This window comes from Xenopus tropicalis, chromosome 8 (genome assembly GCF_000004195.4).
Source record: "Xenopus tropicalis strain Nigerian chromosome 8, UCB_Xtro_10.0, whole genome shotgun sequence".
Classification (NCBI taxonomy): Eukaryota; Metazoa; Chordata; class Amphibia; order Anura; family Pipidae; genus Xenopus; species Xenopus tropicalis.
The window spans coordinates 144,295,103-144,321,622 of record NC_030684.2 but is presented as its reverse complement, the minus strand read 5'-3'; the positions used below and the strand labels follow the sequence as shown (position 1 = coordinate 144,321,622).

Below are 26,520 nucleotides of genomic sequence, written 5' to 3'. Positions count from 1 at the left end.
GGGGGGTACCTGTGTATAATATGGGGTCCCTGTGTATAATAGGGGGTCCCTGTGTATAATAGGGGGGTACCTGTGTATAATAGGGGGGTACCTGTGTATAATTGGGGGTCCCTGTATATAATAGGGGGGTACCTGTGTATAATAAGGGGTACCTGTGTATAATAGGGGATACCTGTGTATAATATGGGGTCCCTGTGTATAATAGGGGGTCCCTGTGTATAATAGGGGGGTACCTGTGTATAATAGGGGGGTACCTGTGTATAATTGGGGGTCCCTGTATATAATAGGGGGGTACCTGTGTATAATAGGGGGTACCTGTGTATAATAGGGGGGTACCTGTGTATAATAGGGGGGTACCTGTGTATAATAGGGGGTCCCTGTGTATAATAGGGGGGTACCTGTGTATAATAGGGGGTACCTGTGTATAATAGGGGGTACCTGGGTATAATAGGGGGGTACCTGTGTATAATTGGGGGTTCCTGTGTATAATAGGGGGTCCCTGTGTATATTAGGGTGTCCCTGTGTATAATAGGGGGGTACCTGTGTATAATAGGGGGTCCCTGTGTATAATAGGGGGGTACCTGTGTATAATAGGGGGTACCTGTGTATAATAGGGGGTACCTGGGTATAATAGGGGGGTACCTGTGTATAATTGGGGGTCCCTGTGTATAATAGGGGGTCCCTGTGTATAATAGGGGGGTACCTGTGTATAATAGGGGGGTACCTGTGTATAATAGGGGGTCCCTGTGTATAATAGGGGGGTACCTGTGTATAATAGGGGGTACCTGTGTATAATAGGGGGTACCTGTGTATAATAGGGGGTCCCTGTGTATAATAGGGGGTACCTGTGTATAATAGGGGGGTACCTGTGTATAATAGGGGTCCCTGTGTATAATAGGGGGTACCTGTGTATAATAGGGGGTACCTGTGTATAATAGGGGGGTACCTGTGTATAATAGGGGGTCCCTGTGTATAATAGGGGGGTACCTGTGTATAATAGGGGGTCCCTGTGTATAATTGGGGGTCCCTGTGTATAATAGGGGGGTCCCTGTGTATAATAGGGGGTCCCTGTGTATAATAGGGGTCCCTGTGTATAAAAGGGGGTCCCTGTGTATAATAGGGGGGGTACCTGTGTATAATAGGGGGTCCCTGTGTATAATAGGGGGTCCCTGTGTATAATAGGGGGTACCTGTGTATAATAGGGGGTCCCTGTGTATAATAGGGGGTCCCTGTGTATAATAGGGGTCCCTGTGTATAATAGGGGGGTACCTGTGTATAATAGGGGGTACCTGTGTATAATAGGGGGGTACCTGTGTATAATAGGGGGGTACCTGTGTATAATAGGGGGTCCCTGTGTATAATAGGGGGTACCTGTGTATAATAGGGGGGTACCTGTGTATAATAGGGGGTCCCTGTGTATAATAGGGGGGGTACCTGTGTATAATAGGGGGGTCCCTGTGTATAATAGGGGGTCCCTGTGTATAATAGGGGGGTCCCTGTGTATAATAGGGGGTCCCTGTGTATAATAGGGGGTCCCTGTGTATAATAGGGGGTACCTGTGTATAATAGGGGGGTACCTGTGTATAATAGGGGGTCCCTGTGTATAATAGGGGGTCCCTGTGTATAATAGGGGGGTACCGGTGTTTAATAGGGGGTCCCTGTGTATAATAGGGGGTCCCTGTGTATAATAGGGGGTACCTGTGTATAATAGGGGGTCCCTGTGTATAATAGGGGGTACCTGTGTAGAATAGGGGGGTCCCTGTGTATAATTGGGGGTCCCTGTGTATAATAGGGGGGTCCCTGTGTATAATAGGGGGTACCTGTGTATAATAGTGGGGTACCTGTGTATAATAGGGGGTCCCTGTGTATAATAGGGGGTACCTGTGTATAATAGGGGGGGTACCTGTGTATAATAGGGTGGTACCTGTGTATAATAGGGGGGTCCCTGTGTATAATAGGGGGGTACCTGTGTATAATTGGGGGTCCCTGTGTATAATAGGGGGGTCCCTGTGTATAATAGGGGGTACCTGTGTATAATAGGGGGTCCCTGTGTATAATAGGGGATACCTGTGTATAATAGGGGGTCCCTGTGTATAATAGGGGGTCCCTGTGTATAAAAGGGGGTCCCTGTGTATAATAGGGGGTCCCTGTGTATAATAGGGGGTCCCTGTGCATAATAGGGGGGTACCTGTGTATAATAGGGGGTCCCTGTGTATAATAGGGGGTCCCTGTGTATAATAGGGGGTCCCTGTGTATAATAGGGGTCCCTGTGTATAATAGGGGGGTACCTGTGTATAATAGGGGGGTACCTGTGTATAATAGGGGGGTACCTGTGTATAATAGGGGGTCCCTGTGTATAATAGGGGGTACCTGTGTATAATAGGGGGGTACCTGTGTATAATAGGGGGTCCCTGTGTATAATAGGGGGGTACCTGTGTATAATAGGGGGTCCCTGTATATAATAGGGGGTCCCTGTGTATAATAGGGGGGTACCTGTGTATAATAGGGGGTCCCTGTGTATAATAAGGGGTACCTGTGTATAATAGGGGATACCTGTGTATAATAGGGGGTCCCTGTGTATAATAGGGGGTACCTGTGTATAATAGGGGGTCCCTGTGTATAATAGGGGGGTACCTGTGTATAATATGGGGTCCCTGTGTATAATAGGGGGTTCCTGTGTATAATAGGGGGGTACCTGTGTATAATAGGGGGGTACCTGTGTATAATTGGGGGTCCCTGTATATAATAGGGGGGTACCTGTGTATAATAAGGGGTACCTGTGTATAATAGGGGATACCTGTGTATAATATGGGGTCCCTGTGTATAATAGGGGGTCCCTGTGTATAATAGGGGGGTACCTGTGTATAATAGGGGGGTACCTGTGTATAATTGGGGGTCCCTGTATATAATAGGGGGGTACCTGTGTATAATAGGGGGTACCTGTGTATAATAGGGGGGTACCTGTGTATAATAGGGGGGTACCTGTGTATAATAGGGGGTCCCTGTGTATAATAGGGGGGTACCTGTGTATAATAGGGGGTACCTGTGTATAATAGGGGGTACCTGGGTATAATAGGGGGGTACCTGTGTATAATTGGGGGTCCCTGTGTATAATAGGGGGTCCCTGTGTATATTAGGGTGTCCCTGTGTATAATAGGGGGGTACCTGTGTATAATAGGGGGTCCCTGTGTATAATAGGGGGGTACCTGTGTATAATAGGGGGTACCTGTGTATAATAGGGGGTACCTGGGTATAATAGGGGGGTACCTGTGTATAATTGGGGGTCCCTGTGTATAATAGGGGGTCCCTGTGTATAATAGGGGGGTACCTGTGTATAATAGGGGGGTACCTGTGTATAATTGGGGGTCCCTGTATATAATAGGGGGGTACCTGTGTATAATAGGGGGTACCTGTGTATAATAGGGGGGTACCTGTGTATAATAGGGGGGTACCTGTGTATAATAGGGGGTCCCTGTGTATAATAGGGGGGTACCTGTGTATAATAGGGGGTACCTGTGTATAATAGGGGGTACCTGTGTATAATAGGGGGTCCCTGTGTATAATAGGGGGTCCCTGTGTATAATACGGGGGTACCTGTGTATAATAGGGGATACCTGTGTATAATAGGGGGTCCCTGTGTATAATACGGGGGTACCTGTGTATTATTGGGGGTCCCTGTGTATAATAGGGGGGTACCTGTGTATATTAGGGGGTCCCTGTGTATAATAGGGTGGTACCTGTGTATAATAGGGGGTCCCTGTGTATAATAGGGGGGTCCCTGTGTATAATTGGGGGTCCCTGTGTATAATAGGGGGGTCCCTGTGTATAATAGGGGGTACCTGTGTATAATAGGGGGTCCCTGTGTATAATAGGGGGGTGCCTGTGTATAATAGGGGATACCTGTGTATAATAGGGGGTCCCTGTGTATAATAGGGGGTACCTGTGTATAATAGGGGGGTACCTGTGTATAATAGGGGGGTCCCTGTGTATAATAGGGGGGTACCTGTGTATAATAGGGGGTCCCTGTGTATAATAGGGGGGTCCCTGTGTATAATTGGGGGTCCCTGTGTATAATAGGGGGGACCCTGTGTATAATAGGGGGTACCTGTGTATAATAGGGGGTCCCTGTGTATAATATGGGGGTGCCTGTGTATAATAGGGGGTCCCTGTGTATAATAGGGGGTACCTGGGTATAATAGGGGGTACCTGTGTATAATAGGGGGTACCTGGGTATAATAGGGGGTACCTGTGTATAATAGGGGGTACCTGGGTATAATAGGGGGTCCCTGTGTATAATAGGGGGTACCTGTGTATAATAGGGGGTACCTGGGTATAATAGGGGGTTCCTGTGTATAATAGGGGGTACCTGGGTATAATAGGGGGTCCCTGTGTATAATAGGGGATACCTGTGTATAATAGGGGGTACCTGGGTATAATAGGGGGTACCTGTGTATAATAGGGGGTACCTGGGTATAATAGGGGGTACCTGTGTATAATAGAGGGGTACCTGTGTATAATAGGGGGTACCTGTGTATAATAGGGGGGTGCCTGTGTATAATAGGGGATACCTGTGTATAATAGGGGGTCCCTGTGTATAATAGGGGGTCCCTGTGTATAATAGGGGGGTACCTGTGTATAATAGGGGGTCCCTGTGTATAATAGGATGGTACCTGTGTATAATAGGGGGTCCCTGTGTATAATAGGGGGGTACCTGTGTATAATAGGGGGGTACCTGTGTATAATAGGGGGTACCTGGGTATAATAGGGGGTCCCTGTGTATAATAGGGGGTCCCTGTGTATAATAGGGGGGTACCTGTGTATAATAGGGGATACCTGTGTATAATAGGGGGGTCCCTGTGTATAATAGGGGGTCCCTGTGTATATTAGGGTGTCCCTGTGTATAATAGGGGGTACCTGTGTATAATAGGGGATACCTGTGTATAATAGGGGGTCCCTGTGTATAATAGGGGGTACCTGTGTATAATAGGGGGGTACCTGTGTATAATAGGGGATACCTGTGTATAATAGGGGGGTCCCTGTGTATAATAGGGGGTCCCTGTGTATATTAGGGTGTCCCTGTGTATAATAGGGGGTACCTGTGTATAATAGGGGATACCTGTGTATAATAGGGGGTACCTGTGTATAATAGGGGGTCCCTGTGTATAATACGGGGGTACCTGTGTATAATAGGGGGTCCCTGTGTATAATAGGGGGGTCCCTGTGTATAATTGGGGGTCCCTGTGTATAATAGGGGGGTCCCTGTGTATAATAGGGGGTACCTGTGTATAATAGGGGGTCCCTGTGTATAATAGGGGGGTACCTGTGTATAATAGGGGGTCCCTGTGTATAATAGGGGGGTCCCTGTGTATAATTGGGGGTCCCTGTGTATAATAGGGGGGACCCTGTGTATAATAGGGGGTACCTGTGTATAATAGGGGGTCCCTGTGTATAATAGGGGGGTGCCTGTGTATAATAGGGGGTCCCTGTGTATAATAGGGGGTACCTGGGTATAATAGGGGGTACCTGTGTATAATAGGGGGTACCTGGGTATAATAGGGGGTACCTGTGTATAATAGGGGGTACCTGGGTATAATAGGGGGTCCCTGTGTATAATAGGGGGTACCTGTGTATAATAGGGGGTACCTGGGTATAATAGGGGGTTCCTGTGTATAATAGGGGGTACCTGGGTATAATAGGGGGTCCCTGTGTATAATAGGGGATACCTGTGTATAATAGGGGGTACCTGGGTATAATAGGGGGTACCTGTGTAAAATAGGGGGTACCTGTGTATAATAGGGGGTACCTGTGTATAATAGGGGGTACCTGTGTATAATAGGGGGTACCTGGGTATAATAGGGGTCCCTGTGTATAATAGGGGATACCTGTGTATAATAGGGGGTACCTGGGTATAATAGGGGGTACCTGTGTAAAATAGGGGGTACCTGGGTATAATAGGGGGTACCTGTGTATAATAGGGGGTACCTGTGTATAATAGGGGGTACCTGGGTATAATAGGGGGTACCTGGGTATAATAGGGGGTACCTGTGTATAATAGGGGGGTACCTGTGTATAATAGGGGGGACCCTGTGTATAATAGGGGGTACCTGTGTATAATAGGGGGGTGCCTGTGTATAATAGGGGGTACCTGGGTATAATAGGGGGTACCTGGGTATAATAGGGGGGTACCTGGGTATAATAGGGGGTCCCTGTGTATAATAGGGGGTCCCTGTGTATAATAGGGGGTACCTGTGTATAATAGGGGGGTGCCTGTGTATAATAGGGGGTGCCTGTGTATAATAGGGGGTACCTGGGTATAATAGGGGGGTACCTGGGTATAATAGGGGATATTACCTGGCACCGTGACGCCGTAGACATTTACTTCTTGGAAGAGCTCCAGGCCAGTCAGGATCTCAGAAACCTCTGTGGTTGCCACATTCTCCCCCTTCCACCTGGAGACAAAGTGATTGGTCAGTGCCGTTACTGGGCGGGGCATATGGTGGTGCCAGGGAGGTGATGGGGAGGCTGCTGTGTATGAGATGGAGGGAGTGCAAGGGGCATATTAGCTGGGAGTGCAAGGGGCATATTAGCTGGGATTGGCATCTGTTTGTTGGTGGAGAATGCGGGCGAGTGCAGCTGGAGTGGTACCTGAATGTGTCGCCGGTTCTGTCCCGGAAGTAGACGAATCCCAGTCTGTCCTGAACCATCAGGTCCCCAGTGTTGAAGAAACAGTCCCCAGACTTGAACACCCCTCGGAGAAGTTTCCTCTCGGACAACTCCCGGCTACCCACATACCCCAGAAAGGGAGAGGTTGGGGTGATGGGTGAGATGAGGAGGCCGGGCTCCCCTGCAGAGACAGATAAGGGGGGTGAGTTATTTGGTGGAGCCATGATTGGGGCACAGGGCCCACAGCCCCCCAATCTTGGCCCATTTGTAAATAGGGGGGTCTCTGACCTGTGGCCACTCGTAGGCACCTTCCCGCGCCGTCTCTCACGGCCTCGCCCGTCTCTGTATCAAACCGGATCAGCTCAAAGGGGCAAAATGACTGCAGAGAGTGAAGGTGGGGTAGTTAGAGAGATGTGGGGGTGCAAAGACACAAACGTACCCTTGGCAAAGCATTGTGGGTAAGCAGTAATTAGCATGGTGTGCATGTAAATAAGCAGGTCTGGCAGTGCATTGTGGGATATGTATTCGCCTCACCTTGTATAGGAAGGAGCCCCTGCCCACTGCCCCCGGGGTGCCCGTGTAGTTGAAGAAACTGATGTTGAACTCAGTCATCCCGTACGTCTCGAAGATTCGGATGTTCCCAAAGCGGCGACTGAAATCTCGCCAAACGTCCGGGCGCAGCCCACTCCCTGCCGCCAGGCGCACTCTGTGCCGGGTCTCATTCTCTGACTGTCGGGGGGCAAGGGTAGAATCAGCACTGGGGTATTGGGGGGGCAAGGGTAGAATCAGCACTGGGGTATTGGGGGGGCAAGGGTAGAATCAGCAATGGGGTATTGGGGGGGCAAGGGTAGAATCAGCACTGGGGTATTGGGGGGGCAAGGGTAGAATCAGCAATGGGGTATTGGGGGGGACAAGGATAGAATTGGCACTGGGGTATTGGGGGGGCAAGGGTAGAATCAGCACTGGGGTATCAGGGGGGACAAGGATAGAATTGGCACTGGGGTATTGGGGGGGCAAGGGTAGAATCAGCACTGGGGTATTGGGGAGGGCAAGGGTAGAATCAGCACTGGGGTATCAGGGGGGAAAAGGATAGAATCAACACTGGGGTATCAGGGGGGCAAGGGTAGAATCAGCAATGGGGTATCAGGGGGGACAAGGATAGAATCAACACTGGGGTATCAGGGGGGACAAGGATAGAATCAACACTGGGGTATCAGGTGGGACAAGGATAGAATTGGCACTGGGGTATTGGGGGGGCAAGGGTAGAATCAGCACTGGGGTATTGGGGAGGGCAAGGGTAGAATCAGCACTGGGGTATTGGGGGGCAAGGGTAGAATCAGCACTGGGGTATTGGGGGGGCCAGGGTAGAATCAGCACTGGGGTATTGGGGAGGGCAAGGGTAGAATCAGCACTGGGGTATTGGGGGGGCAAGGGTAGAATCTGCACTGGGGTATCAGGGGGGACAAGGATAGAATTGGCACTGGGGTATTGGGGGGCAAGGGTAGAATCAGCAATGGGGTATTGGGGGGGGCAAGGGTAGAATCAGCACTGGGGTATTGGGGGGGCAAGGGTAGAATTGGCACTGGGGTATTGGGGGGGCAAGGGTAGAATCAGCACTGGGGTATTGGGGGGGCAAGGGTAGAATCAGCACTGGGGTATTGGGGGGGCAAGGGTAGAATCAGCACTGGGGTATTGGGGGGGCAAGGGTAGAAACAGCAATGGTGTATTGGGGGGGCAAGGGTAGAATCAGCAATGGGGTATCAGGGGGGGCAAGGATAGAATTGGCACTGGGGTATTGGGGGGGGCAAGGGTAGAATCAGCACTGGGGTATTGGGGGGGGCAAGGGTAGAATCAGCACTGGGGTATTGGGGGGGCAAGGGTAGAATCAGCAATGGTGTATTGGGGGGCAAGGGTAGAATCAGCACTGGGGTATTGGGGGGCAAGGGTAGAATCAGCAATGGTGTATTGGGGGCAAGGGTAGAATCAGCATTGGGGTATCAGGGGGGACAAGGATAGAATCAACACTGGGGTATCAGGGGGGGCAAGGGTAGAATCAACACTGGTGTATCAGGGGGGGCAAGGGTAGAATCAGCACTGGGGTATCAGGGGGGACAAGGGTAGAATCAGCACTGGGGTATCAGGGGGGGCAAGGGTAGAATCAGCACTGGGGTATTGGGGGGGCAAGGGTAGAATCAGCACTGGGGTATCAGGGGGGGCAAGGGTAGAATCAGCACTGGGGTATTGGGGGGGCAAGGATAGAATCAGCACTGGGGTATCAGGGGGGGGCACATACCGGGGGCTGGTTGGTCAGGTAGCGGCACAGCTCCCCAATATACTGGAACACGGTGACGTTGTGCTTCCGGCAGTCGCCCCAGAACTGACTGGCAGAGAATTTCTCCTTCAAGACCAGCGATGCTCCTGGCATGGGGAGGGCAGACAGGTGGGTAAGTAGGCACTGCCCAAACCTACAGGTTCCATTTGGGCACAGGTATGTACTCACCGATACCAATGCAGCCCCCAATGCCCAGCAGCGCCCCCGACATGTGGTACAGGGGGAGGGACATGTAGATGATGTCATCAGATCCCGCCTCACACAGGTGGTAGAACACACAGCACGTGAGGGTCTTCAGGTTACTGATCCGAGCCGCTTTGGGCAACCCTGGGGGGGGGGGCAACATGGTCATTCATCATCAGCATCATCAATATCATCATCATCATCATCAACATCATCATCATCATCATCATCAATCATCATCAATCATCATCAGCATCATCAATATCATCAATATCATCATCATCATCATCATCATCAGCATCATCAATATCATCATCATCATCATCATCAACATCATCATCATCAATCATCATCAGCATCATCAATATCATCAATATCATCATCATCATCATCAATATCATCATCATCAATTATCATCAATCATCATCAGCATCATCAATATCATCATCATCAATCATCATCAGCATCATCAATATCATCAATATCATCATCATCATCATCATCAATATCATCATCATCAATTATCATCAATCATCATCAGCATCATCAATATCATCATCATCAATACCATCAATATCATCAATCATCATCATCATCATCATCATCAATATCATCATCATCAATATCATCAAGGGGAAGTGGGACAGATTAGGAAGAAGATGGGGGTGGATTGGGGAGGAGTTTAAGGGCATCAGGGAGGGGGGGAGCAATTAGGAGGAGGGGCTAGAGAGATTAGGAAGAAGATAGGGTGGATTGGGAGAGGAGTTTAGGGTATGGGGAGGAGAGACTAGGAGGAGGTGGATCTGGAGAGATTAGAAGGAGGAGATGGAGAGATTAGGAAGGAGATGGGGGTAAATTGGGGAGGAGTTTAAGGCTATGGGGAGGAGAGATTGGGAGGAGGAGCAGGTGAGATTAGGAAGGAGGTGGGGGTAGATTAGGGAGGAGTTGATAGCTATGGGGAGAGAATTGGAGGAGGAGGAGCCGCAGAGATTAGAAAGGAGGTGATGGTAGATTGGGGTGGAGTTTAAGGCTATGGAGATTGGGAGGAGGAGAAGGAGCTGGAGAGATTAGGAAGGAGGTGAGACTAGATTGGGGAGGAGAGATTAGGAGGAGGAGGAGCCAGAGAGATTAGGAAGAAGATGGGGTCAGACCATTTTCTGGAAAAGAAAATGGAGCGGAAAGAAGAACCATGTGATAGTATAATAGAACCTCAGTGATCCCCTGTATCTCTGTGCCCATTGGGTCAGCAGACGGGGCGGGTTTCTCACCTGTGGTCCCTGAAGTGAAGATATAGATGGCCGTGTCCATTGGTGCGATGGGCGCCTGGGGCGGGGCTTCCCCACTGGTCTCATCCATGAGCTGCTGCAGGTTAATGACGTCCTCTGGGAAGTCTCCGCCCCCCATCACCCAAACCTTCACTCCCATCTCCCTCAGCTCGGGCAGGATCTCCTCAACGGCCTCAAACAGCTCTGAAACATCAGAGAGAGACACTTACCCTTTATCTTCCCCTCACAATTGCCCCCCCCAAAACAACATCACAGAAGCCCCAGAGGAGATCTGACTGCTGCTACATTGCTTCAAGAGTCAGAACGGGACAAACACACGATCGGAGGGACATTGATACTATGTTATTAAAGTGCAGATGTTCCTTGGGCATTTTCACCATGAGTGGAAGAAGGGGGTTAACCCAGCTGCCCCTTTAGCCCCAGGGAGAGATGGGAAATGGAGGGGGGGGGCTGTACATGTGGCCTGTGTTCTTCCAGACTCCCAATACTTCCTAAGCTCTAATGAGAGACACATTTCCCAGCCGCTCTCTCTCCTCATATAACCCCTCGGCCTTGGAGACGCCTGATTCCATTAAGGGAGCCGCCCCCAGATAGCAACCTGCCCCCTGTACTGCCCCCATGTCACCATCAACCAGAAGAACCACTTGGACCCACTCCCAACTGCCCCGGCTCCTCCAAGCAGGCACCTCAGGCTCAATCAGAGATGCAAAAAGTAATGGCCAATGAGGATATTTCCTACCAGCTCTAGAGTTCTGATCTAACATAGGGAGATCACCAGGCAGATTTTACCCGGAAGCTTCCAACTATGAGCAAATACCCTTGTAGCATGCTATAAATATATAGTACATACCAGTGGGGCAGATACAGAGCTGTTTAATTGGTCAGAGCTAGAAGAATGACTTTGCCAATCACACAATCCCTTTATTTAAATTTGAATATTTGAAATTTGAATATGCAAAATAGGAGTCACAGTATCTTTTTGGATGGATTTTTTTAAACCCAAACATAACGGATTTGGCACATTCCATAAGGTTTAATGCTTGATAATCTATCAGTGGATTCTGGGAGCTGTAGTCCAAGAACAGCTGGGAGGTAAAAGTGTATTGTATGTCCCAGGTTCTGCTCTAACATAGGGAGATCATCAGGCAGATTCCTACTATGGTCAGATATCTCTGTATAAATATATATAGAACATATCAGTGGGGCAGATACAGTGCTGCGTAATTGGTCAGAGCAGGAAGAACGATGTAACCAATCACACAAAAGTTTCACTTGATTTAAATTCAAATATTCAAAGTAGGAGTTACACTGAACTTTTGGATGGATTTTTTAAACCCAAACATAACGGATTTGGCACATTCCCAAAAAGTTTAATGCTTGATTATCTATCAGTGGATTCTGGGAGCTGTAGTCCAAAATCAGTTGGGCGGTAAAAGTGTATTGTATGTCCCAGGCTCTGATCTAACATAGGGAGATCACCAGGCAGATTTTACCCTGAAGCTTCCTACTTTGGGACAGTTTCTCTCTGCACCCTCACTTCCTGTAGGAGCCACACTGTCTCCTGGACAGGAAATGGGAGACACAAAGGCAATTGGTACAAAACAAGAGACTGAACCACACAAAGGAGCCATGTCCTGGCTGTGATGGCAGGGGGGGGGGGCATTTATTAACAAAACAGGATGGGGGGGAGTCAGGGGGGGTCCCTTGTGTGGGATCTACTGAAGCACAAAGGATAATGATTACAGAATAAACACTTGGGGTAGGAAAGGCATACAGGGGGATGTGCAATGTGGGGCCCTCCTGCTGTTGTAGTACTACAACTCCCAGCATCTCCTTCATTAAAGGGAAAGTCAAAAAAGGTGCTTTTTTTGGGAAGGGTGTAGTTCCCCTTTAATTCCCTGCACGGAGTAAATAGGACGTTTGTGAAATCCTGTCCCTGGCTCGGGGGCTGCGCAGGGCGTGTCCCGTCACGTAGGGTGCAGACTCCGCCCCCCCCACCCCCAGGTCAGGTGACTCTTCCCATAACAATCTGTACAAGCCCCGACCTGCGGCTTTAATTATGGGCTCCTCGGCTTCTGCCACCCACATCCCTTTAAGGGAGCGGGAATGATTCAGTCTGAGCTTCTGCAACTGCTACAAAGAAGCAGAAAGTGGCAAGTGAGTGATAATTGCAGCCAATCTCCTGCCTGGGACTTTGATCTGACAGGTTTAGGGGCGGAGACAGGAGGTGAAACTAAAGCCCCAATTGCCCCAATAAACAGTGCAAATCCCCCAGTGAGAAACAGAGAAACTGGTCTCTTGAATGGATATTGGGGAGTTGTATCAGGAGTCAGAACCAGCAGTGCAGGGAAGGGAAAGGGACAGTGACAGTTACACATAACTATAAACCCAGTGAGAATGAGGGATGAATGGATATTGGGGAGTTGTATCAGGAGTCAGAACCAGCAGTGCAGGGAAGGGAAAGGGACAGACACAGTGACAGTTACACATAACTATAAACCCAGTGAGAATGAGGGATGAATGGATATTGGGGAGTTGTATCAGGAGTCAGAACCAGCAGTGCAGGGAAGGGAAAGGGACAGACACAGTGACAGTTACACATAACTATAAACCCAGTGAGAATGAGGGATGAATGGGTATTGGGGAGTTGTATCAGGAGTCAGAACCAGCAGTGCAGGGAAGGGAAAGGGAACCAGTGACAGTTACACATAACTATAAACCCAGTGAGAATGAGGAATGAATGGGTATTGGGGAGTTGTATCAGGAGTCAGAACCAGCAGTGCAGGGAAGGGAAAGGGACAGACCAGTGACAGTTACACATAACTATAAACCCAGTGAGAATGAGGGATGAATGGATATTGGGGAGTTGTATCAGGAGTCAGAACCAGCAGTGCAGGGAAGGGAAAGGGACAGTGACAGTTACACATAACTATAAACCCAGTGAGAATGAGGAATGAATGGGTATTGGGGAGTTGTATCAGGAGTCAGAACCAGCAGTGCAGGGAAGGGACAGACACAGTGACAGTTACACATAACTATAAACCCAGTGAGAATGAGGAATGAATGGTATTGGGGAGTTGTATCAGGAGTCAGAACCAGCAGTGCAGGGAAGGGAAAGGGACAGACACAGTGACAGTTACACATAACTATAAACCCAGTGAGAATGAGGAATGAATGGATATTGGGGAGTTGTATCAGGAGTCAGAACCAGCAGTGCAGGGAAGGGAAAGGGACAGACACAGTGACAGTTACACATAACTATAAACCCAGTGAGAATGAGGAATGAATGGATATTGGGGAGTTGTATCAGGAGTCAGAACCAGCAGTGCAGGGAAGGGAAAGGGACAGACCGGATATGGGCAGTTGCTTACAAAAAAAGTGCTTATGTCCCTCCCGGTACCTTTACCGCTATTGACACTTTTGAAGCAGTTGTTATGTTGGAAATTAATAAATGTTTCCCTAGTAACGAAACTTATTCAATAAAAGGTGGTTCTAATATATCGGGGGCAGAACGTCAGGCTTTAAAATCTCTACGGAGTAATTCAACTATTTTTGTTACTAAGGCTGATAAGGGTGGAGGCACTGTGGTTTTGAATAAACATGATTATGAACAAGAGGCTGCACGGCAATTAGAAAACTTGGCACATTATAAGAAATTAGATGGTGATCCTACGTTCAAATTTAAGAATGAGTTAAATATTTTTTTAAATGCTGCAGTAATGGAGGGTGTCATTACGGATGAAATATATCAGTTGATACTTACACAGCACCCTAAGGTTCCTAAAATCTACTTTCTACCAAAAATACATAAAAGCCTTGACTGTCCACCGGGGAGACCCATTGTATCTAATGTAAGCTCATTGTGGCAATCACCTGCTATATATGTTGATATGCATTTGCAGGAGATATTGCCATCACTGAAGCCGTCTCTGACAGACACTACTGAATTTTTGACTCGATTAAACGATGTTGTTTTGCCAAAAGGTACCTTCCTCTTGTGTTCTTTGGATGTGAAGGACCTTTTTACGTCAATTCCACATAAGGAGGGTATTGAATGTGTACGGCAATATTTAACTGAGACAAAATTGCATGGTTACAAGATAAACTTCATTTGTGATCTGTTAGAGATGGTTCTAACACGGAATTATTTCAAATTTAATGATTATTATTATATGCAATTGCAGGGTTGCGCCATGGGTGCTAACATGGCACCTGCATATGCTAATATTTTCATGGACCACTTTGAAAGATCTTATATTTTTTCAGACACCAAATACCATCCGTTCATTCAAAGCTATATGCGCTATGTGGATGACACTTTTTTTCTGTGGACTGGTACTCAAGATCTGTTGAATGATTTCTTATTCCATTTAAATAATTGTCATCCTACTATTAAGTTTACTTTGGAATGTGATCGGACTCAGATACATTTTCTGGATGTGATGATAACAGTGAATGACTCTAACTTCGTTACATCAGTATATAGTAAGCCCACTGATAAAAATAACTTATTATGTCCATCTAGTTTTCACCCTCAGGGAGTGTTTAAGGGGCTCCCTAGGAGTCAACTATTGCGTGTCAAACGTATTGCATCTACTCCGGAATTGTATGATGATGAATCTCTAAAGACAGTCCAAAAATTTGTGGAAAAGGGATATTGTTTAACTGAATTAATGGAAACAAGAAATGAGGTAAAATCCATTTCTAGGAAAGACACTTTGAGAAAGAAAAAGAGAACGTTGGATAAGGGTAAACGGATTCCCTTTATTACAACATATGATATACATGCTAAAAAGAGAAGAAATATTATTTTAAAACATTGGGGCATATTAGCTGCTGATCCTAAGTATGGTCATTTATTTAAGTTGCCACCTATGTTCTCGTATAGGAGAGGTAAAAATATTGGTGAATGTATAAAACAAGGAACAAATTTAAAACAGAAAGTGACTGCTGACAGAGTGAAAGGTACATATCCATGCAGAAATTGTAGTCATTGTAATGGCATTATCCCTGGTTCCTTTGTTACACATCCTTTACAAGGTACTCGACATGAAGTGGGTGGCTTCTTTACTTGTGACACTAAGGACGCCATTTATTGCATCAAATGTCCATGTGGGTTAGCATATGTCGGACAGACTACTAGACCCATTAAAATTAGATTGAACGAGCATAAATCTATTATACGCAATTACCAACCACAGTCACCGCAGAAACAAAAGAAAGGGAAAAAGGGAAAAAATTGCACCTGTTCAGGGACAAGAGAAAAAGAAAATACTATCACAAAGAGAGTGTTATTGGATTTGGTTTTTGCAATCTCGCCACCCTAAAGGGTTAAATGATGAATTTAATATGTCCTGTTTTTTATAGGGCAGTAGTTAATGCATATTGCTTTTATATTTTTCCAGGTATTAATGTCCTGGGCTTTCTGCAGGGTTAGATTCTTTCTCCTAGGAATAGGGTAAGATTCATTTTATTCCCTGCTACTTTGTAACTTATGAATAGTTTTTAACTTTTGCAACTTTTTAAATTTAGTAACATAGTGTTCTATGTATCATTTTTCTGGCACTAAAATGTTTCTTTTTTGCAGCACTGAAATGATCTGTTTCGCGATATATATTGATGCTCTGGGAGCAAGCACTGGGACTTTTTTCATATAATTGAATATTTGTACTAATTTTTGTATCAATTTTGTATATCTATATCTGAATTTGTTTCTATACTTTGTATATTTACTTACACATTACTAATATGTTGCTGCATTGTGCAGACTTATATATATATTTTTTGTAATAGGTACTAAGGAGTTTGTAAAAACTTTATTTTACTATCACTAGTAACACACTTAATTGATGTCAATCAATGTTAATTGAATGGGTATATATCACTGTTGTTTCTCACTTTTACTTATGCTTGATAAAGGGGCAGTTTGCCTCGAAACGTTGCATGTTTTTTCCGCAATAAATATTTTTAAGGGCTAGTCCCGTTTGAAGCTCTTGAGTGCCACTGCTATTTGTTTGTGCAGTTGCTTACAATAACACTTCCCCTTTAATCCAGAGGAAGCCCCGGGTACCACAGGGGGGCGCTACTGTTCTGATTATTTCATGTCAGACTCGGAACTGAATGTCAACAAAACATTGGCTCAAAGCTCTGAGCCCCAATATCCTGCACCCCAACACCCTGACACCCACACATTCTCTGGCAGCCCCGAGTTCCCTTGCTGATCAGTGATTGGCCCCTGAGCCTGACAGGTGACACACCTTGCACCCAGGGCAGTTTAGGTTTTTTCTCCTTTTCTATTGGAATTTTTTCACTTTTTGTTCCTTGGCTCTTTAGTTGGACACTGGTTACCAGGCACACTGACCCTAGCAACCTGGTATTTGTTGTGTTGTACAAGGGAAGGGACCCAATGGGGCGCCCTGTAACCCCAGGAATGGCCCAAAGGTATCCCATATACAGTATAGGGGCCCATGTTGTGCCAGTAGGGTGCCCTGTAACCCCAGGAATGGCCCAAAGGTATCCCATATACAGTATGGGGGCCCATGTTGTGCCAGTAGGGTGCCCTGTAACCCCAGGAATGGCCCAAAGGTATCCCATATACAGTATAGGGGCCCATGTTGTGCCAGTAGGGTGCCCTGTAACCCCAGGAATGGCCCAAAGGTATCCCATATACAGTATAGGGGCCCATGTTGTGCCAGTAGGGTGCCCTGTAACCCCAGGAATGGCCCAAAGGTATCCCATATACAGTATAGGGGCCCATGTTGTGCCAGTAGGGCACCCTGTAACCCCAGGAATGGCCCAAAGGTATCCCATATACAGTATAGGGGCCCATGTTGTGCCAGTAGGGTGCCCTGTGGACCCCAGGAATGGCCCAAAGGTACCATATACAGTATAGGGGCCCATGTTGTGCCAGTAGGGTGCCCTGTAACCCCAGGAATGGCCCAAAGGTATCCCATATACAGTATAGGGGCCCATGTTGTGCCAGTAGGGTGCCCTGTAACCCCAGGAATGGCCCAAAGGTATCCCATATACAGTATAGGGGCCCATGTTGTGCCAGTAGGGTGCCCTGTAACCCCAGGAATGGCCCAAAGGTATCCCATATACAGTATAGGGGCCCATGTTGTGCCAGTAGGGTGCCCTGTAACCCCAGGAATGGCCCAAAGGTATCCCATATACAGTATAGGGGCCCATGTTGTGCCAGTAGGGTGCCCTGTAACCCCAGGAATGGCCCAAAGGTATCCCATATACAGTATAGGGGCCCATGTTGTGCCAGTAGGGTGCCCTGTAACCCCAGGAATGGCCCAAAGGTATCCCATATACAGTATAGGGGCCCATGTTGTGCCAGTAGGGTGCCCTGTAACCCCAGGAATGGCCCAAAGGTATCCCATATACAGTATAGGGGCCCATGTTGTGCCAGTAGGGTGCCCTGTGACCCCAGGAATGGCCCAAAGGTACCCATATACAGTATAGGGGCCCATGTTGTGCCAGTAGGGTGCCCTGTAACCCCAGGAATGGCCCAAAGGTATCCCATATACAGTATAGGGGCCCATGTTGTGCCAGTAGGGTGCCCTGTAACCCCAGGAATGGCCCAAAGGTATCCCATATACAGTATAGGGGCCCATGTTGTGCCAGTAGGGTGCCCTGTAACCCCAGGAATGGCCCAAAGGTATCCCATATACAGTATAGGGCCCATGTTTTTAGGCATGTTTACTAAAAACATGTGCTCATTTTTTGCTCTTTCTTTTTAAATATTTGCAAATAGAATTCAATTCTCAATGTTGTCTTGCCCTAATTGACTTAAAATGCCGAATGTTTGACAATATCTGCTGGTTATAACCACCAAAGAATGTGGGCGCGAACCTAGAGTGAGTTTTTTGATTATTGCACATCTATAGCAAACCATCGCCTTATAGTTTGAGTCACACAATTGTCAGCGTACGAAAAATAACTTTCACAAACATCAGAACCTAGAGGTTTGGAAGAGCAATAAGACGGGATCCTGCCCTGTAGCATACCCCGCCGGGAAGCGCGAAGGAATGGTCCATATAAGGTCCTCATGAACTTTATCTCTCACATCGCATATCTTGCACCGGTTTTAGTATGCGCGAATTTGCTTCAATTCTATAGGGTGACATTCACATATTTGTAGCCATTTTTATTGCCTTGCCTTACTGGCAAACTTTTAAAAAAAATGCTGTTCTTTAATGGCCCCGCTACACACTGTATAAAACTCCCATCATGAAAAGGAATAAAGAAAGTGAAACGTCCTACAAGAGAGGCATCCCTCCAATCATTTCCACTCTGGTTAGCTATAATAGGATAATGGTACTGTGATGGCATACCTAAATGTTCAGCGTGCTATAACTGACGCAGTACCTATCATGCCACCAGATTCCTGAATGGGGCCAGAACTACAAACTGTCCTTCTGCGCTCCAGCTTTATTATAGGCTGCTATTCTGACATATGAAATTAATAGTTTCTGCCTTCTGCCCAATAAGGCTCCCATTGGTGAACCACCGACTGGAATGGGTCGCTATAAGGTATCCCAAAATTACATTACAGAATTTATTGAATAAATACTTTGTGTAGGCAAAAAAATCTCAGACGATGCCACAGCGCAAAATCCAGCCATGTGTAATACACTCTTAAAGTCGAGAACACAAGGTAAAAAAACATACAGTAAGCTATTATTCAGTGGAAAAAGGGTCTATGTTAAATACAGCCATGAAGCCACTCACAGAGATAGCGCCCCCTTGTAGACCACCAGTGACTAATGGCTCCCTCAGTACAAGCCGTGTTCTTCTATTGCCGCTTTAGCTTAAATTACCACGTATTTATGCTGGCGGCCACGAGCACATGTGGCAGCTCTCCCCGCCTCCCTCCTAGCTCCCCCCTCCCTCAAGAATGCCAGACTCTATCTACTCCCCCCCCCCCCCCCTAGGAATGCTGGATCTGAGCCAGCAGGACAGGAAGCGTGATTGTTGGGGCGCCACATCTTACTCAAGTCACAAACAAATCGAAACTCCCCCGAAATGGGAGATGAAAACAACTCGGATAATGGTGAACACAACACAAAAATATACTATGAATGACAGACTTGTGTTTGCCCAGTGTTTTCTGTGCCCAGTGAGTCACATTTTTCCTATTTTTGCGCGGATTTTTGTCTCCCGCTCTGGTCCAAACCCCCAAGCGAAGCGAATTATTCGCTCTAAAATTGGGCCCGCAAACTTTTCCCTAGTTCTATACAGCCGTCGCAATTTTTTCGTATAGACAATGCTAAACGGCGAAAAAACAATCCTAATTTTGTGTTCGGGCCCGCACAAAAATGAGTTCTGTCGGACCACCAGATTCTAGGCTGCCCTGAATAAACACAGCTCCAAAAAGGAGAAAAAGTGAAATGGCCCCAAATTGGCGATACGAACAAACACATTTCGAGTCCCACTCGTACTTTTACTCAGGACGTTTATGAGGATGGTTGAGTCAACACTGTGAGTGCGCGCCATTAGTTGTGCTCTCTACTAACTGAGCAGAATGCTTAGCACGTTCTGGCTCCTGCTGTGGTCTCAGTACAGGAGTGATGGCCATTTTGGGTGAACTTTATCTTCCTAAACACAGCCCTCAGCAGGTATATGGTCTTCTCCAAACTTCGGCGTCTCTGGCTTATCCCTAATTCTATACTGAGCAAGATGGGATAAATTATATTTGGAGGAGAGCCCACTTAAGATGTGCGATCGTATCTCGAAAGAAGAATCTGAAGGAGAGTGCCTGCCAGCTTGAGATTAATCGTTTATGTAGCGCCTCTTCCCTTTACTCGTACTTACCCATATTAGAAGTGTAAGCAAGCCACAGCCACAATGCACAAGACAGTTAAGCCTAAATTGTATCCCGTATACTTTACCTTCCAGTCAAACATATGGTTTGTGTGCCACATAATCAGTCTCGACTATGCCTCCAGAAGGATACTTAGGGGCGTATACCTCCCACTGTGCTCAATTCCCAACTGCAATTGACTATGGCATCCAAAGGCCTAATGACGCAATCAAGTAAACACTGGCCAATCTCTAGCTTGATATCTAATTGGAGTAGGGCGCGTACAACTCTAAGCGTTCTGCTGCCAGGGTAACTCTAGCGCCCAGCCCGTGGAAGATAACCCTAAGAGTAACAATGTCCAAAGAGTTATATCCAATTATAACAGTTGTGGTAGGAGGTCCCCCTACTTTGCTGCCCCAACTTACCAGTTCTACCATATACCACTTTTGAGTTCCACCAAGGTACCAATAAACGCGCAAATGATGAATTCCAACTGTGCTGCCAAATGGAGAGTCCCAGTGTATACCCATATATATATCTAACTACAATGATACATCATATACTTATTACAGAGGGGCCCATGTCCTATCTATACACTCTGCTGATCTACTATACACAATCTATATACAAGTGCGCTAGTGCTAGGGTCAAGACCAGTATTTCGTCAACGCCCACAGGCACATGGCCCTCTGAAAGAGCTTATCCCTATACTCAACCATTTAGTGCTTATACTAAGCGGCGACTCCATACAGCCCACAACATAATTCAAGTTTAGTTGCGCCATCCACGTTGAAAGACCCAATACAAAGTGCGAGTTACATGCTGAGATAGTGGAACGAAAAAGTCCATACATGGATGGTGCCCAAACATGTTAACCTTCAACAGATGATTAAATATAATAGCGTGCCAAGAGAGTGGTAGGTCCTCAGTGATGTGAGCGCGGTTAATTATTCAGCCCCCTTTGCTTATCATGGACGCTCAGAGTTCTATGGTTATGGCCCACCTAGAACATGCCTGAGAGTTGCTAATGACTAAAATTAGAGTGTACCTGTGTAAATCTGCAATGTCAGTACAAATTTACAGCTGCCCTCTGTGACGCCTTCCAGAGCGTTGTCTAACGAGGAATATTGGTAGCCAACAACACCATGAAGTTCCAAAGAAACACACTCAGACAGCGTTCAGCGGGATGAAAGTTATTTGAGAAATTCTAAAGGCAAGGCTTCCCTGTAACTTAGCGCACTACAAAGAAATGGGAGTCTCTATCCAAGAGCACTCCCATTGAACATCCATCTAGCGAGAGCACCTGTATCAATGTCTGAGGGACTCCACTTCAGAAAATGGAATGGAGGTATCGCACAACTGTAAACCTACCAAGACAAGACCACTAAACTCACAGGCCGAACCAAGGAGAGCGCTGATCTATGGAAATTGCAGCGCCAACGAGGAGCACCCATGATGACTTGCTAGGACGTAGCCCGTGCAGAGACTACAGCCAACCTGTTGGGGGATGAATTCTGTCACAACTCGCAAGACACGAATGACCTATTCAGCATCAAGTGCATACATTGCACAAAAGATTTGCACACGTTATGAAGAGTATAGGGCAAGACAACAAAGCCACTGTTATTTGTGCCTCAACAGAAAACCATAAGAAGTCCCAGGTGTGTGCAGTTTGCCACAAGCTAATGGGGCGGGGGCCACCATGCGCATAACCCATGTAGAAATATCGGTCCAAAGGTGGTCCTTCCCACTGGTTTACAGATGTACAGAGACTGTAGGGGCCGCCCACAATATATATGTAACTTGTGCTCTGGCCAAAATGCCAAAACGCATTAAGTGGGGAGTCGAGCCATCTTGTTAAACCTACCCAAGGACCCATGGACCCGACAAACGGGGTATCCCATATAACAGTATAGGGCCCATGTTGTGCCACGAATGCGTCCGATCCTGCCGTTTTTTTCCGCAAGTAGGGCGCCCTGATTAACGACCGGAGAATGTACTCTCTAGCGAAGTGTATTTTTCCTGACGAACAAATGGATACGGCGACTTTTGCAGGCCCGTTAATCAATACGTATGGTTTTTTTTGCCAAAAAACGCGAGTTTTTCCGTGCCATTCGAAAGGTTGCGAATTTGTTCCCGCCACTAGGCCGTTAAAAACTTTCCCAGGTTGAAACGTTGCCGCCTTTCTAAGTTTTTAACGGCTACGCGAAAAAACAGCGCCAACTTTTGTTCAAGCGCAACGTCTATAACGCTATAACTCGGAAACATCTCGCCAAAGGACATTTTCGGACCATGTTTAACGCAAAAACTACAGTACTGCGTTTTTTAGGTCGCGCCCGCAAATCGTATTCCTGTGTGTGACCAACGAAAAGAAGTCTCCAGATAATGTTCGCTAAAAGGTCGCTATGACCCGCCTCCCGGAGAAACTAAGTCGAGCCACACCATGTTCGTTACAGAATTGGAGATATTATTTTCGGCCACAATATCAGGGGATTTCAGCTGCATCTCCAGTGGTATACGAGTGTTAGCTAAATGTGCCCCTATTTTGTGGCGGAAAACTAACACTGCCCCACATCACTCTGAACACACCATCCCCATATCTGTGCACAATGGTCGGCGGGCCCATGTTGTGCAGTAGGTGCCCTGTAACCCCAGGAATGTGCCCAGGACAGCAAGTCAGTGCTCTGAGTCGCCATATACCAGTGGCTGCTTCTCATTTCAGCGGAGGGGGACAGCCCATGGGAAGGCTGCGTCAGAGTGATGGAAAGATTGGGTATGTGGACAGCCCAAATACAGGGCTAATCTTGGAAGAAAAACCTTTCATGTGGAGTCCTGCACAAGCTTGATGGACATACGCTCGCGGACGAGTGAGGGGTTCCAAAGGCGATATCCCATACTATATATGATGGCCCATGTTGTGCCAGTAGGGTGCCCTGGAACCCCAAGGAATGCGCCAAAGGTATCCCATATACAGTATAGCTCCATGTTGTGCCTCCAGCAGGGACAAGTAGGCTGCGGACCAGTCGACCCTAAACCCCAGGAATGGCCCAAGGTATCCCATATACAGTTATCATAAAGCGCCCTCGATAAGGTCCCCAGAGTAGGCGGGGTCGCCAACCATGTAACCCATAGGAAATAGGCCCATGAGAGGTATTCTCCAATACAGTATAGGGGCCCATGTAAACCAAAAACATGTTTAATCGCACGCGTCTGTTAGAATAGGGCCCAGTCAAAGTCCAGATCTTAGAATCAGCAATGGAGAATCCTGCTGGCAAGATCTTTGAAAAAGCTCCTCGTTCGAACAAACCACCGCTGTCCAAAAGGTCTAAATAACTGACTGAGCTGCCCATGATATTGCCGGATATAGAACGAATGCACGGTAATAAAGACTATCAGTCTTTAATAGTGTGCCAAAGCTCGGCCGCAATAGTGAGATGATCATACCCTAAACAGACCTAATTGCCACAAAAGGTGCTAACCTTTCACAAAGTATTGACTCAGGGGGCTGAATAGATTACGCCACACCCCACTTTGCAGGTTATTATTTGCTAAAAGAGGATGCATCGGCAATCATGTTATAGATATCGTCTTCCCACTTACTCCCACTGTACACCAGTGGATATGTGCGCTACTATTCGGGTCTCCCGTACACAAATTCCGAATAAAAATACCTTGATTCATGTTATGTGCGCTATGTAATGTAGACAGCAAAAGTCTGAGCGAAAAGTCTGCCAAGGGCCCAGGTCGGTAATGACTGTCTGCAAGCCACTGGATATATATATATATATATATTGCAACAAGAGAAGCCAGCACTCACGTAAAAAATTGTTATAATGCGCCTGCGGCTGAGGTCTTAAGGTTACACGAAAATATACAGAATGTAGCCAAGTCAGGAGACCGCTCGCCCGTCAGGTGTGTTCTATGCTCAGTTTAAAATCCCCCAATTTATTAAAACGTGGAGATGCACACAAACAGAGGGTATCCACTCAATCAGTTATCAGGGCTGGCACCATACACAGCCTTTGGGCTCCAAATAGTGTCACAAAGATGCCAAGTATACAGAAACACTATATAGTAGTGTTATGCGCGGAAATAACCGAAACGGACAGTGATACAAGGATAAAAGAACACCTCCGTTTATCACGTAGATACCCATCCACCAAGCCCACGTACCCCATAGGCACTCACCAAAGGAATATCAAGTTTGATAATCCACATGAAATAAAATACAAAAAGAAATAATAAAGAAACAAAGACAAACAAAAAATAAGCTCCAGTAGGGCGCCCTGTAACACCCTAGTGGAATGGCCCAAAGGTATCCCATATACAGTATAGGGGCCCATGTTGTGCCAGTAGGGGTGCCCTGTAACCCCAGGAATGGCCCAAAGGTATCCCATATACAGTATAGGGGCCCATGTTGTGCCAGTAGGGCGCCCTGTAACCCCAAGAATGGTCCAAAGGTATCCCATATACAGTATAGGGGCCCATGTTGTGCCAGTAGGGCGCCCTGTAACCCCAGGAATGGCCCAAAGGTATCCCATATACAGTATAGGGGCCCATGTTGTGCCAGTAGGGTGCCCTGTAACCCCAGGAATGGCCCAAAGGTATCCCATATACAGTATAGGGGCCCATGTTGTGGCCAGTAGGGTGCCCTGTAACCCCAGGAATGGCCCAAAGGTACCATATACAGTATAGGGGCCCATGTTGTGCCAGTAGGGTGCCCTGTAACCCCAGGAATGGCCCAAAAGGTATCCTATATACAGTATAGGGGCCCATGTTCGTGCCAGTAGGGGTGCCCTGTTAACCCCAGGAATGGCCCAAAGGATCCCATATACAGTTTAGGGGGCCCATGTTGTGCCATAGGGGCCCTGTAACCCCAGGAATGGTCCAAAGGTACCCATATACCAGTATAGGGGCCCATGTTGTGGCCAGTAGGGTGCCCTGTAACCCCGCAGGAATGGCCCAAAGGTATCCTATATAACATATAGGGGCCCATGCTTGTGCCAGTAGGGTGCCCTGTAACCCTAGGGAATGGCCCAAAGGTATCCCATATACAGTATAGGGGCCCATGTATGTAAGCCAGTAGGGTGCCCTGTAACCCCAGGAATGGCCCAAAGGTATCCCATATACAGTATAGGGGCCCATGTTGTGCCAGTAGGGTGCCCTGTAACCCCAGGAATGGCCCAAAGGTACCATATACAGTATAGGGGCCCATGTTGTGCCAGTAGGGTGCCCTGTAACCCCAGGAATGGCCCAAAGGTATCCCATATACAGTATAGGGGCCCATGTTGTGCCCATAGTGCCCCCCCCCCTTACCTGGGCTAGTGATGAGTCCCCGGGAGCCGCTGGCCCCAAGGCAGTGCCTAAGGGCCCCTTTCCGTACGTTGGTGTTCAGGAAGGCGGATACCACTCCGAGTTGGGCCAATCCGAACCAGGCTGCTAGGAACCGGGGCTCATTCCCCAGGAGAAGGGCCACAGTGTCCCCAGGGGCCAATCCCGCTAGGGCCCCGGCCACTCTCAGACTGCGATCCCTCAGCTGCCGGTAGGTGATAGTCTGGTCCCGGTACCGCAGGAAGATCTGTTCCGGGTGGGTCCGAACTCGGACCTGGAAGAGCAGCGGGAGAGACAGCGCTCCGCACCCAATCCAGCTCCGCACCCTGCGCTTCAGCAGCGCCGCCCGAACCGAGAAGCGCAAGTCTTGCACCTGGATCCACAGCCACTGCCAGCGGGACCCCAACAGCAGGAGGGCCCCCAGGAGCAGGGTCAGGGGCCACAGCCACATGGCAGGGGGTCGCTATGGGGTTATACGGGGACAGAGCCGGGGTCTGAGGGGTGGAGCGGAGAGTGGGCTGGGGGGCCCTCAGGTAGGGGCAAGAGCCGGGGGGACAGGGGCAAGTGGAGCCGGGGGGACAGGGGCAAGTGGAGCCGGAGGAACAGGGGCAAGTGGAGCCGGGGCAACAGGGGCAAGTGGAGCTGCGGAGTCCCAGGGACTGGGCCGGGGAGGGTTGGGAGGGATGGGAGCGGGGAGGCTACTGGATGGGGAGGGGGCGGGCAGGGGGTTTGTCTGGCTCCGGGCGGGGGGAGGGCTGGGGGCTCCCCGCAATTTGGGTGGAAGTAGGTGAGAGGTCAGACACAGCCTGTGGCGCCCCCTCCCCCGCCAGACGGGCCCCTCCAACTGCTCCTGTTCAGCCTGTGTGTGGCCCCCCATGTCTGCTATCCTGCCCCCCCAAACCTACTGAATACTCTTA

The 26,520-nt window shown here is 48.0% G+C and overlaps 1 protein-coding gene across 1 annotated transcript in view; it reads right to left on the bottom strand.

Annotated features, from left to right (window-relative positions):
* supt20hl1 (SUPT20H like 1) overlaps positions 1-26,291 on the bottom strand; it is a 30,936-nt gene extending 4,645 nt beyond the window's left edge. The window contains exons 1-8 of the mRNA XM_031891376.1: positions 25,589-26,291; positions 10,447-10,647; positions 9,164-9,322; positions 8,957-9,081; positions 7,198-7,392; positions 6,952-7,042; positions 6,646-6,844; positions 6,352-6,449 (exon numbers count right to left, since the gene is read on the bottom strand). Coding sequence (XP_031747236.1) covers positions 6,352-6,449; positions 6,646-6,844; positions 6,952-7,042; positions 7,198-7,392; positions 8,957-9,081; positions 9,164-9,322; positions 10,447-10,647; positions 25,589-26,054 — 1,534 coding nt within the window. The 5' untranslated portion in view covers positions 26,055-26,291. The remainder of the gene's footprint in view (positions 1-6,351; positions 6,450-6,645; positions 6,845-6,951; positions 7,043-7,197; positions 7,393-8,956; positions 9,082-9,163; positions 9,323-10,446; positions 10,648-25,588) is intronic.
* Between the last annotated feature and the right edge of the window lie 229 nt (positions 26,292-26,520).